The sequence below is a fragment of the Nematolebias whitei genome, chromosome 8 (genome assembly GCF_014905685.2).
Source record: "Nematolebias whitei isolate Nwh7 chromosome 8, NemWhi1, whole genome shotgun sequence".
In the NCBI taxonomy this organism is placed as follows: Eukaryota; Metazoa; Chordata; class Actinopteri; order Cyprinodontiformes; family Rivulidae; genus Nematolebias; species Nematolebias whitei.
The window spans coordinates 38,675,780-38,689,439 of NC_056505.1; the positions used below are offsets into that span (position 1 = coordinate 38,675,780).

Consider the following 13,660-nt stretch of genomic DNA (forward strand, 5'->3'; position numbering starts at 1 on the left):
AAATCTTTGGATTGTTATTTCACAATGATAATTTGAGAGAGCATACAATTTCCACCCGGAAAGGCCCCAGGCTGGGATTCAGTCGTTCAACATTTTTGCTGAGTGGCGACACCTGTACCAACTGAGCCACCATACTGCCTTGAAATGTTTCAGAGTAAAACTTGCCTACACTTCATGCAATCCAGCCTGAGTTGTAAAGAACACATCAGAAACAAGAACTTGTGTCTCTTCAAAGTCTTCTCATTCTCATTGGTTGTTTTTTGTGGTTCAGGCAGTAAATCTTTACAGTGGTTTATGGTTTTGTTTCTGTTCTTGTGTGTGTGCTTAATCTTTTTGTGACAAAGGATGTAATGTTGCCTGCTGCATCAGTGGGACCATCCTCCAGTTTGTACCTTGTTAACAGGGGCGAGCTGTGTGCGGACAGACCCAGCATGAAGTCGGGTGCTGTCCCCGAATCTCCCAGGGGACCTCTCCCTGCGGCTGTCCAGCACTCTGCCGGGGGACTTCTCTCTGTCCAGAGGTCGAGCAGGAGATTTGTCTCGTCTGAACTCGGTGCGACCCTCTCGGTAACGATGTGGGGTGCTCGGCTCCCGATGCAGGCCGTCATGGCTGCCGGGTCCTGAGGTCAAACGTTTGGAAATGTGCTCCGTGTAGGTGGGGGGGCAGCGCTTACTCGGACTGCTGTGGATGAGACAGCAGAGAGAGGCGGTTTATGTCAAACAGATACATAGATATCTGTCTAATGTTTATATGTTAAATATATATCTCTGTGTTTCCGGTCAATGGGGATAAAAGTTAAATTCTGGATCACACCTGTGACCAACTAGTTCATGACCTGGTTTATGAGTTTACAGTGTGAACAATACGTTGTGTAATGTTTGTCGGTGTAGTGTGGTTTTCTGAGCGGCGAACCCTCGGCTTGAGCCGGTTCTCTGCAGGTCTCCAGACTCTCGGATCAGGCTTCCTTTGCAGCAGATGACCCGCAGTTTGTTCTGATAGGAGGAGGCGAGGTAAATGGCTCCCGAGGAGATGGCTGGACCCAGGTAACGAGGGTTTGGAATGTCCAGGTGGGCCAGCACTGTGGGACTGGAAACACAAACAGAATCAGAACAATCAAAGATCAAGTCGGACAGAAAACGGTGAGTTCGTCTCACCTCATCGCTGTGTGTCCCTGAATTTCAATGACGTCCAGAGAGTTGAAGTAGGTGACAAACAGGTAGGGTTCTCTGTAGGCTGGATCACCAGAGAGGCAAGGCCTCAATAAAATATTTCAGTTCCTTTTCTTTTGACATTTACCTCAAAGGCACAAAGCATGTAGAAGATCCACTTACCAAAAGACAGAGGCAGACGGCTCCACCTAATCTCATCGGTCCGGCTTCTTCGTCCATACGAGTCCACAAACACACCAAACTCTGCCACAGAACAAGAGTCTCAGTCATAAACTTATAAACAGCCACACTACGGGAAAGGAGGAGCTTTTCTATAAACAGACTGTCTACATCCCAGACCATCAACTCTCCACCACATGCTGACAGCTGGTATGATGTGTTTGATTTTATCCAAACATAGTGCATTATGGGTAAACAGCTCTACTTTGGTCTCATCTGTTCAAGGGACATCGTTCCTGAAGTGATTCATTTTGATGAAGCTTTGCAAAACTAAGATGTGCTTCCACGTTGTTTTTAAAGAGAAGAGGTTTTCTTCTGCAACACGACTTGTTCTGTCTCTTTCTAATTGTCCTTTCATGACCTTTAACCTTCTGAGTGAGGCCTGAAATGGAGCTGTTGCTTCCCTAAGGTAATTGCCAATGTCGTTCCTCCTTGGCATTGTGTTGACACACACTTGAGTAGACCGGAGCAACAAATTGATCAGACTCCTGCATTAGAAGAACTGATCAATCACATGCCTGTAGCGTGTAAACACATTTTGTTTAATTATTTTTATTATTAACCTTTATTAAAACAGGCAAATCCCATTGAGATCACAGATCTCTTTTGCATGGGAGGCCTGAAGCAGCCTAACATGCATGTTTTCGGTCTATGGGAGGAAACCGGAGCACCTGGAGAAAACCCACGCAAGCACGAGAAGAACACGCAAACTCCACACAGAAAGAGCCCAGGTCCAACTGGGGATTGAACCCAGGATCTTCTTGCTGTGAGGCAACAGTGCTAACCACTGAGCCATCGTGCTGCCTTAATAGATAATTACATGGAGGAGTTTGTTGTGTGTTTTTGGGCACTTGAGGTTAGATTTTAACAATTTTAGAGCCTGATAAAAACTAGATCAGTTTTATCATGTCCTCAAACATAAAACCTCAGAATTACAAGTGGTACTGTCCCCCTTCACTGAGGGATTTGAATAGTAAATGTTTATGCTTTTGAGATGAGTGTTTTTCATTTGAACAGGGAATGAAAATAAACTTTAATGTTTTTGGAGCAAGATATTTAAGCGGGTAGACGTTAGACTGTGGAGAAGAAGAGAGTAGTTTTATTAATCTTGTTTGAGGCAGAGTGAAGGATCCTGGTGAGTGGAGGGAGAAATTTAATCCACCAGGTGCAGTGAAGGAGCCAGGGGGTGGCCGATGGTGGCCTTGGTCACCATAGCTTAAACTTTGGCCACCCCAATCATTTCAGGAAACTATACTGTTAAGCAAAATAAAAACTAGAAAGTAGAGTTTCCTCAAATGATATGGGTGGTCAGTTTACATATGATGGTGGACATTTTGTATTTTGACGTGTCAACCTAATTTTCACTAGTGACCTTTCTTACACCTACAGGTAGATGCAGTCACACAACAAAATGGAAGTCGGTACTTCAATTTTTTTTCAAGTTATCATGCTCACAACGTGCATGGACAGACAGGGAGGTTCCCAATCCTCCTTGTTGCTCTGCGACGGGGGACAAAAAGAGGATTTATTTTTCTATGAATGAATGCACAGTTGAAATGAGAAAATAAAAGTAATCTGATTGATTTGAAAAAGTTATAACATTACACAGATGAAGTGGGAAGAGACTTGCACAAGTTTACCTGGTAAACAGTGAGAATGACTGCAAGGTTGTCTGCATTGTTTGCACATGGAGGGTATTGTTGTACTTGCTGGAACTTGAAGTGACTTATAAACTAAATAGACCGTTTTGTGTGCAGTTCTTTACGTATTCCATAAACTAGCACGCTGTCCAGGATTTCTCAGCTCCTGCTGAAGACAAATAGTTTAAAACTCACCATGAAAACACAGAAGGTATTCCTCCTTTTGCAAACTGCTGGCCACCTGCATGATGGCGATGGGAAAACTGTGAGAAGAGGCAGCAAACACGGCCGAGGCCAACGACACGTCGTTTTTGTCCAAGAACTCTGCAGACGGTGAAGCAGATAGAGAACATGTTGTCGTGATGTTTCCTGGTACAAAAACACAAACTTTCTTCTCATACTTACCTTCCAGCACGTACTGCTTCATTTCAATCTCGTAGAACTTGTTGGTGCCGATGATGATGCTGTAGCTGGTCAGATGGATGCAGCTGCACGGCTCCAGAGTTTCAATTTCCTGTGAAATGAAAGATTTGAAGATGTAAAACACAAGTGGCACATTTATTTTTAAAATAAAGACTGCTGTTTAAAACTACACTAGAACAGCAAACATGTTAAAATACACCAAAACCAAGGAAAACTCAAAATGAGTGAAATGTGTATAATTGTTCATTAGTGGCAGACATTAAAACAAATGGCTTTACAGTACTGTGCAAAAGTCTTGAGCCATCCCTAATTTCTTATTCTGTTTCAAATGATCCAGACTTTCTATTTGTTGTCTCACCCTGTTTCTCATGTTTCTCAAGACATGGTTTTTAGATTTGGCTGTAGATTGTTTGACTTGGGGTTTGAGACTTTGTCTGTCCTGCACTTGAAAACTTTCCTTGTTTTTGGGTACTTTTACAAATGAGGCTGTGATGGTCATGTACAAAGACTGTCCATGGGTGTGAAAGCAGACATAGCTTGGAAAAAAACTTTCAGAGATCCTGGAGAACTGTTGAGACGGGTAAATCTGACTTCTTGTAGGAAAAGTATAAAGTAATTAAAGGTTGTTTAAAACTTTTACACAGTACTACTTGCAAGTCACAGACTACAGTATCCTTTTGTATGAACATTACTCTGCATCGGACCGTTTACCTCCTTTTCAAGTTTTTTTTTCTAATTGCTCTGAATTGATTAAGTTGAGAAAACTTCTTGTCCAACTTTAACCCTCTATGGCATGACTGGACCCTGATCTTCATCTCTCCCTCAGACCTGGTTCTGGTCCACTCTTCCTCACTGTCAGAAGGAATGAACCTAACTGTTTAAAATGTTTTTGTATCCACTTCCTGTTGGTAGTAGTGGATAATACAGAAAAATATATATTGGGGAGATAACTCTGCTTTTGTGCTCATCTCCATCCACGTGCACGTTACTGGTCAAACTGAAGTGGTCCAACTGCACAATGTTACCCTGAGGCAATGAATGAAAAAATACAATTTCTACATGTTAATAAAGTCAAAAGGTGTATTTACTAAATAAAATATGCTTCTGCACATATTCATGCACATGACAGATATTTTTTGTTCAAAGTAATTTAAACTTAAACGTGCTAAAATTGACATTTATTTCACCTTCAGTTAGCAGTGTGCCCAAGGTGCCTGTGGTGTCAAAGAGGACTATTCCAACCCAGACACAAGGTCACATGCTCTCCAAGTTCAACACAGACTTAACTTCAGACTTTTAAATTATTTTTTACTTGTAAATTTTCAGGGTAAGGTGTGTAGGCCAAAATAGTGGTTTGTTGTCTGAGGGCAGCTCCATGCCATAGAGGGCTAATGAAAATGTTCAATCCTTTTCCCCACCCTAATAAAAAACTTTTTTTTTTCATCATTGCACCTGAACCTGCAAAACATTTGGACTCATTTAGATTCATTGTAAACCCTGAGACGGCTCCATTTCTGTCATTTACAGTATAAATACTTCAACCTTCAGAACGCACAGAAGTCTATAAAGAATGACTGAAATCCACCAAATCCATACAAATCTATAAAACTTTATAAATATTTTATCTGCTAATACAAACACTTATGTAAGAAGGACTTCACGTTTTAAATGTTTTTGATTTAAAGCAGCTTTTACTGACAGAAAGTGTAAAAAGCCTCTCAGTTGCACTTACTAAGCAAAGTATTTTATTTGTTCCAAATAATTTTCTGTCCTCTTCACCTTGTTTCTCAGCAGGTCCCACTCACCTTACGGATGCAGTATTTGTTCAGATTGTCGTTGTAACGCAGAACGGTGATCTTGTTTGGCATGGCAGCACATATACACGGCCCGCTGTCTACCTGCAAAGACAACGAGCGCATGTTACAGAGTATCAGGACATCTTCCCATAAGACTTTCTATCCAAGAATCTAATGACAAGAGGCCCATCGTCCTGATGTCTGTGGTCTTAAAATATTTTGAAAGACTAGTGTTGAGGACCATCACAGGACCCCTGCTGGACCCCCTGCAGTTTGTACTCTGTCCTAGCCTTCACCGATCAGTGGATCAGAAACATTCTGACAGACAGGAGGCAGTAGATGAGGCTGGAGAAAATAACATCCCACATCCATATCATCAACACTGGTGCCCCTCAGGGATGTGTGTGGTCCCCACAGCTTTTCTCCCTCTACACAAACAACAGCACCTTGAGTGATCAGTCTGTCAAACCCCACAAGTCTATAGGCAACACAACAGTCAGAGGTGTTATCTTTTTATGAATGAGTCTCTGCTTAACTGATGTTTTCTCTCTTCTCAGTTGTGATTGGCTGATGGGATTTTAAAAGGAGCAAGCCCCGCCTACTGGACGAGCGAGGGGCCAGAGAGGAGAGGCTCGAGTGTTGGTTTGATGTCTGGTGGTTGCTGATTCCACTCTCCATCTCCACGCTCACTCCTGCTCATTCCCATAAACGCCTGCCTTGCACCTTGTCACTTTTTTGCTATTGATTGTTAGCCAGGTGTGGCAGTTACTGGCAGTTATGGCAAGCCCTTTTAACATAAAATCAGACTCACCACGCTTACATTCCAGAATGTAACTACACATAGTCAGACTAATCGATTTTATGTTGAAAGGTCTTGCCACAGACAGTCCTTGTTTTCTGGGTTTTTGGTTGCAGGGTTAGATCCTGGATCACAGGATGAGCGGAGTGGACTGTATCTGACGTTTAACTCCTGACTGGTTCAACGCTTCTTCCTTTCTCTTGTTTATTTTAGCCAGGGCTCCTAACTGCTTGTTTTCTGTTCTAGATGATTGTGTTTATATATATATATATATATATATATATATATATATATATATATATATCTTCATCTGAACTCCACATGTTGTACATCCTTTGAGTCACTTCTAGACTTACAGACTATAACAACTCGCCTCATCCAAATCTGCATACAGAACTGGTCCACTGGTGAAGTCCGATGATTCTTAAGCTCAACACTTTTAAAATTTTGGAAATAGTAATAGACTTCAGGAGGAGGAGCCCCCCCCCCACCACCACCACCACCTTTGACATCCATCACCATCCACAGTAACCCTGTGTTGATGGTGGAAACATTCAGGTTCCTAGGTACCATCATCACCAAGGGCCTGACATGGAGAGCCAACTTAAACGCAGTCACGAAGAAAGTCCGCTAGAGGACACCCTTACTGCAGCAGCTCAAGACGTTTCATCCATCCATCTTTACCCACGTCTTCCTTTTTCACTTTTAACTAAACTTCTACCGAACTAGACGGAAACAGACTGCAGAGGATTTTCGAGTCTACAGACAGGATCGCTGGTGCCATCCTGCTCTCCGTACAAGACCTGTAGTCTTCAAGAGAGAGGAAATGAACAAGTGGTATCAGACACCCCTCACATTCAACCTCTTCTCACCTCTAGATGAATCAACAGATCACTGTACGACTGTTATCATATTCTATAATTGAGCTGTGAGTGTGTAGAAGTACACGTGCATGTGAGACTGGAGTCAAATTCCTTGTATGTGAAACAAGCCTACTCGAGCAAATAAAGAGGATTTTGATTTTTAAATTCCACTAAAGTGACATAACTGTATGAAAATATATAGTCTGCTGTGCCTCAGGTTTCATGAAGGGGACGAGGACATACCCTCCCAGCAGCAAACAGATGGCAGCCTTTCACTGTCTCAAAGATGTAGGGAACCAGTTCAGTCGGGCTGGGCAGGTGGGACTGGGCCAGAGACTGCTTCACCCTCTTAATCTCCACCAGACACAGCGCTCTCTCGTCCCCTGCAGCACACAGACAGACAGACAGACAGAAGACGTTTCTGAGTTTGTCACCTGGTCCTACAGTTAGATACGACCTCAAGCTCAGTTTATATCTCAAGAAAATCTAAACTGAAAACATCTTGTTGAATCTTCAAACAATAACTCAAAGTAATTATCATCATCAAACTGCTGCGGTTTAATTTTGGTCCTTCTTTACAGGATTTTTTTACCTGGATTATTGAACATGAACTTTGATGTTTTGAACCATTTTGGCTATGGCTGCCTCAGAGGAGTTGATGGGGGAGAGGGCGCACTCCAGAAACCATCTTATTATCATCAATGTGTACCATCATCTCTGGACTATTCTGTGTTCGTCTCTCTCCTTCCTGTCCTCTCAAACCAGCCGGTCAAAGCAGATGGCCGCTTGTCCAGAGCCTGGTTCTGCTGGAGGTTTCTTCCTTTTAAAAGGGAGTTTTTTCCTTTCCACTGTTGCCACTGTGCTTGCTCAGGATGGGAGACTGTGACGAAGCCAAGACTCAACTTGTCTGCTGGATTCCTTAGATAGAGAAATTTACTAATTGGCTTTTCTACGAATGTGAATGTTTCTGTAAAGTGCCGTGAGACAACTTTGTTGTGATTTGGTGCTATATAAATAAACTGAATTGAAATTGAATTGAACTCACACTGGTTGACCCACTATGTGAAGGTGCTGTTTATAAGACTGAGTTTGTTGGGGCTCCTCAGACTGATGACGTGTTGTGGATGAAATATGAAACGTTTCAACACAAAGAAACGTCCAGAGGACCTGACTTACAGCGTTTAGAACGGACCTAAGAGCACGGTGGCGCAACTGGCAGAGCTGCTGCCTCTCAGCGAGCAGGTCCTTGGTTCAAACCCCGGTCCAGGGGCCTTTCTGGGTGGAGTTTGCATGTTCTCTCCGTGCAAGCGTGGGTTTTCTCCGGGTGCTCCGGTTTCCGGTTAGGCTGATTGGTAACTCTAAATTGTCCCTAGGTGTGAGCGAGAGAGTGAATGGTTGTTTGTCTCGTTTGTCTCTATGTGTCCCTGTGATGGACTGGAGACTCGTCCAGGGTGTACCCCGCCCCTCGCACAGTGATTGCTGGACATGGGCACCAGCGACCCCCGTGACCCAAAATGGAATAAGCGGGTAAAGATAATGGATGGATGGAAAACGGACCTAAAACATAAGGCACTGCTTGGCCCCCCAGGAGCAGCTGGACCCTCAAACGAAACATGCTGACATGTGGTTTAATCTGTGTTAGGTGTGATCACATTAAAGTCTACCACAGAATTTAAAAGCGATGCTAACGGAGTGATGATTTAAACTAATTTAAACATTTGGTTTGAGTTGGGTCAAATGTTATTCAGAGTGAAACCGTCTGAAATAAAGATCTGAACAAATACTTATCTGCTTCGCTTTGGTTCATTGAGCGTTGTGAGCGCTCTTTAGGTTCCTCTGAAACATTTCAGTCAGCTTCAGGTCTTAAATGGGACTTGAGTCGTGCTGCAGTAGACTTGCTGCTGTATCTGTCCAAGCTTCAGCTGTCAGACAGATGGTCTCATATTCGACTCTGGAGTCTACAAAGTAGAGCTGCATTCGTGTCTACAAAATCCGACCCGGCCCCAGTCCATTGCCTTTTTTTCCAAACCTGACCTAATCATTTAACTGTAATTACAGGCCCGAACCCCAAAAAAGCATTTTTTTTTTATTAAGCTTGTACTGCTTTTTAAGCAAATCAGTTTGACGTAATATTTTAAAAACATATTTCAAAGAAAGATAAGATTTATTGTTTTACCAAATGGATATTATTAACATACAAAACGAACAGCCTAAAAAAAAAATCAACTCTAAAGATAGGCTATTGTACAGATGAACAAAAATATTTTTAGAACAAAATAATTTGGAAAAATATAGAACAAGGCTATTTTAATTAAACGCGCTGCTCACTTCAGCTTTTGTAGTTTAGATACTTCACCATAGATGACAGCAGGTGTGGAGACGCACGCGGCCGGTGATCCATCTGAGCTTAACTGGACATTTTTTATCTCTTTCAACCGGCCGGTCGGACCTGCCTCCTCCTCTACAAGTAGATTAACACAATTTTATATTGTGCATTCTTTTTTAGTTTCCTTTGTGCTGTATGATTTGTAAAACCATATCAAAAGCCCAAGATCGACCCGGCCCGCCCATCAAGTACATTATTTTGGCACAGCCGTCCTGGCCCGAATTTCGGGTTGGGTCGGGCCCGGATTAGAAATGACAGCTCTACTACAAAGGAGTTCACGATGGAGTCATTGAACAAAAACAAGCCCAGATCATCACCCCTCCACCACCGTGCTGACAGATGGTATGTTATTTGTGCTCCGTTGTTGTTTAGCTTTATCTAAGTATGCATTTTATCCAAACATCTTTGTTTTGCATTTCTTGTTGACAACTGAAGGTTCCTGCCACCTGCGTCAAGCTGCCATGTTCTTTTCAGAGGGAAGAGGTTTCCTCCTGCAACACTTTCAAAGAAGTCATTCTGGTTTGGTCTTTTTCTAATCCTCCTGTCATGAACGCCTTAAACTCATTAAATCATTAACTCCTTCAACCTGACAACTGAGGCCTGTATAATAATCGTTCTCACTGTAGAACGATGAACTCCAGACTGTTTGGAACAGTCAGTAACACATCAAGTTCATTGACTTCATCATTTGTAACTTTTGAATTTGCTCGTTTGATTTCATAACACTTTTGATTTGAACTGCAACATCTAGTAAGTTCCACACTAAAAGTTTGGACACAAATTCTTCTGGACGAGGTGGGACGTCTCACCAACAATCATCAGCAGCTTCTCCTGCTCCTTGATGATCTGGACCTGAAAAACTGAGCCAAGGCCAGGGATGTGAGTCAGTGAGTTCTTAATGACATTCAACGCATACAGCCCCTCTTCAGACCCCACGAGGACAATCTGCAACAAAACAAACAAAACAACACAATCAATCTGAATAAAACTGGTACTCTGATTTATTAAAACAAAACTACTGAGGAGGCACAACCAAGAAAACAGATAACTATATTTGTCAAGCACGTGCTCTGACCTGATCAGTGAGAGGGAGGGTGCAGTTAATATCCAGCCTGTCGTCTCCTTCCAGTTTCAACAAAGAATTCCCGAGGAGCTTCTGAAAGAGAAATAAACAAACAAAACACCAAGAACAAGCAGTCAGCTGCATCTTTATCAGGGTATCAGGACCTTTTAGGAAAGGGGGGGGGGGGGGGCAACAGAAGACCAGGACTTAGGGAGCAGTGCAGGTCCACAGGGTCAGAGGTGAGGCCAAGACACAGGTCAGTCTCATCATCTTAACATTATATTCAATAAGTGTACTGATTAAACATTAAGTAAATGATCATTTAAAGTTTAAAGGATCATTTCACTAGAAAATAAAAAACTTTCAAGGACTCTGAGATAAGAGCATAAACTCGACAGCAGGTATATCTGCAGAGGTAGCAGTGAGTTAAACGGTTAAACAAACATTAAGTAAGTTTGGTCCCAAATTCATTTCATGGGTGAGGCTGATATATACTGGTTTTCCTCAATGGTGGCAGTCTGCACTAACTGTAACATATCCAGATACTTTGAACTGAAACGAGACACGAGACAGGGATATCTGCTCTCACCTCTTCTATTTGCATTAGTGATAGAACCACTAGCTGTAGCTTTACAGAAAAACTCCATCATTAAGGGGGTACATTGATTAGGTACAGAGAACAAAGTTTCTTTATATGAAGATGACATGCTTTTGTTTAAATCAGACCCTCTTACCAACATTAATGAATTACTTACTTTGCTTCAAAAATTTGGGAAAATATCTGGCTATAAGGTTAACCTTCAAAAGAGCGAGCTGATGCCTGTGACCTCTATAGAAAAGAAAATCTTAGACACTGTACCTTTTAAAATTAGTTTAAAAAAATTAAATATTTTGGGATCTGGGTAACTCAAGATGATAAGAACCTCTATAAAACTAATTATCTCCCTCCCATGGCAAACCTTAAGCAAGACATCGCTAGATGGTAACCCCTGCCCCACACTCTGGGGGTAGAATAAACTCTGTAAAAGTTAATGTCCTACATAAATTTCTATACAGTAGTCTCTCACTGCTTCGCGGTTCGTTTTTTTGCGGAGACACTAATTGCGGATTTTCAAAGTAAGATTGGACATGACACAATTGTCTGATTGATGGATGAGCTACGGATTGTTTATTTAAAATAAATTATTTTAAATTATTTTGTACCATGTGTGAAGCCCACATGTGCATGGGGAAGCTCCCTCCTGCTGACCTCCTTCTCTGCCATGCACACATTTCTCCTGCTGGATCGGCTTTGTGAAGGATTAACCCTTTGCTGTTCAGATGCACCGATCGACTTTTGTCTTCCAACTTAAAATTCAAAGTATGTCACATCGTCAAATCCTCATAATCACAAAATATAAAAGTGTTAAAAGTTATTTTTAATTTGGCACAAAGTTTACTGAACTTGAACTGAACTTGGACTACTGTATCCCTACTTTGGGTTTGAATAGTGAATGTTTGTAGTTTTGGAGATAAGTAGGTTTTATTTTTGAACTGGAATTGAACAGGGAGTACAAGTAAAACAATGTTTTGGGGCAAGATATTCAAGTGGGTAGGAGTGACACTGTAGAGGAACAGAGGGAGGTTTAATTTTTTTTGTTTGTCCAAAGCAGCGCAGAGTGACAGCAAGAAGCGCATTGGATTCCCAACCAGGTACAATGAAGGAGCCAGGTGGGGGTTGTGTTGATGGGTTAACTCAAAAGGTGTGAACATATTTCCTGCTAACTCAAAGCTGGTATTAGTTTGATTTGTTGAACTTGCCCCAACCATGTCTAAAACCACCAAATACACGCAACACAGAATGTGTGAAATTATTGTTACCTCTAACTGAATCTGATCAGCCAGAAAAGACATCAGCTGAACCAACTCTTATGCTGGCCTCTGGGTAATATTCAAGCTTGCCATCAGAACGCTGGTTCAAACAGCGCTGTCATGACTGGACTACAACAACAAAACCACTGCCTTCATACAAAAAACTAACAAAACCCCCAAAACACCTGAACCTGACTGCTCTTTGAAAAACACAGCCCGAGGTTTTCATCTTGAACCTGCTAACTTGAGCCAGGTAGAATATGTTTTAGATGATAAAGATATTTTCTTTCTCCTTTTTGGACATAATATATGTATGTACACATGATTGTGCAGCTACCCATCCAGGCTGTCATGTTGTAAAGTTTGCAGATGATACAGTGGTGGTGGGATGCATCACAAACAATGATGAGTCCAGCTACAGGCAGGAGGTGGAACATCTGGAGAGCTGGTGCAAAGAGAATAATCTTCACATCAATGTGAAGAAGACAAAGGAGATGACTGTGGACTTCAGAAGGAACAAACACACCTATACCCCCCTGAACATAAGAGGATCTGCGGTGGAAGTGGTCTCCAACTACAAGTACTTGGGTGTACACCTGAACAACAAACTCAGCTGGAGCAACAACACCACCAGCCAGATCAAGAAAGCTCATCAGAGACTCTACTTCCTCAGACGGCTGAGACGAGCTGGACTGGGAAGCTCAGTCCTCACCTCCTTCTACAGGTGTGCAGTGGAGAGCATCCTGTGCTCTAGCATCAACGTGTGTGTAGATGAACATCCTGAGATATTCACCTGATTAAAACGGATTCTTTAATTTTTCTGGACTGAATATAAACGTGCATTGAATTTAATAAAATGTAACGTGAGACGTTATTTATCTTTGACCCATCAAAATGAATGTGGTCATTTATTTACAGAATCAAAGTTTAACATCAAACATTTACATTAATTTGGCAAAATATGAAAATAACAACATAATTAATCAGCAAGCTGTACAATTATGATCAACCACACGGCAATGATTGGAAGACTTTACACAGACATTTCTAAAATATCTGGAATTGATTTCTACTTGATAGAAGAATTTTTAAAGATGGAAAGATGAAGTTTAGTGGGAGTGAAAGATGGATGAGGGAGAATGTGGTGTGTATGAGTGAAAAGTGTTGACAGGACGACACCCTCCATCCGACCCAGCTTTCCTCGGTACGCTCGGTAGTAGACTAGACTCATTTACCTCTCTGACGATGAATCAGCGGAAGAGGAGCTCCAGTTAACGCTACCTTTCAGCGTCTCCGTAGGATGGCAGAGATATATCCGGAGTGGTGACGGGACTTCGTCAACAACAGTTCACCTCAACGGGTGGACTTCACATGAGTGGGGTTCTTCAGAAGTTCCACTCAGAGGTGGAAGATGTTATAATCCCAATCTCGGAAGAGCCTTATCATGGCTG

The 13,660-nt window shown here is 42.1% G+C and overlaps 1 protein-coding gene and 1 long non-coding RNA gene across 2 annotated transcripts; both read right to left on the minus strand.

The window, feature by feature from the left end:
- Positions 1–365: 365 nt before the first annotated feature.
- LOC119413676 (citron Rho-interacting kinase) lies at positions 366–1,388 on the minus strand. Its single transcript, XM_037680730.1, has 4 exons — positions 1,358–1,388; positions 1,155–1,233; positions 913–1,086; positions 366–681 (listed from the first exon to the last, which is right to left on the minus strand). The coding sequence occupies exons 1-4, from the start codon at positions 1,386–1,388 to the stop codon at positions 366–368; spliced, it is 600 nt and encodes a 199-aa protein (XP_037536658.1).
- Positions 1,387–3,450, minus strand: LOC119414140. The gene is made up of 3 exons (XR_005186991.1): positions 3,434–3,450; positions 3,224–3,352; positions 1,387–1,412 (listed from the first exon to the last, which is right to left on the minus strand). It is a non-coding gene; the product is annotated as an uncharacterized LOC119414140 (long non-coding RNA).
- Positions 3,451–13,660: the final 10,210 nt, after the last annotated feature.

Bases quoted from the DNA above. Each gene is read 5' to 3' on its own strand.
- LOC119413676 (XM_037680730.1), bottom strand. From the start codon at position 1,388: ATGGACGAAGAAGCCGGACCGATGAGATTAG. The intron at 1,087-1,154 runs GTGAGACGAACT...TTGTGTTTCCAG, and splicing joins CAGGGACACACAGCGATGAG to TCCCACAGTGCTGGCCCACC. The intron at 682-912 runs GTTCGCCGCTCA...TCTCATCCACAG, and splicing joins AGAACCGGCTCAAGCCGAGG to CAGTCCGAGTAAGCGCTGCC.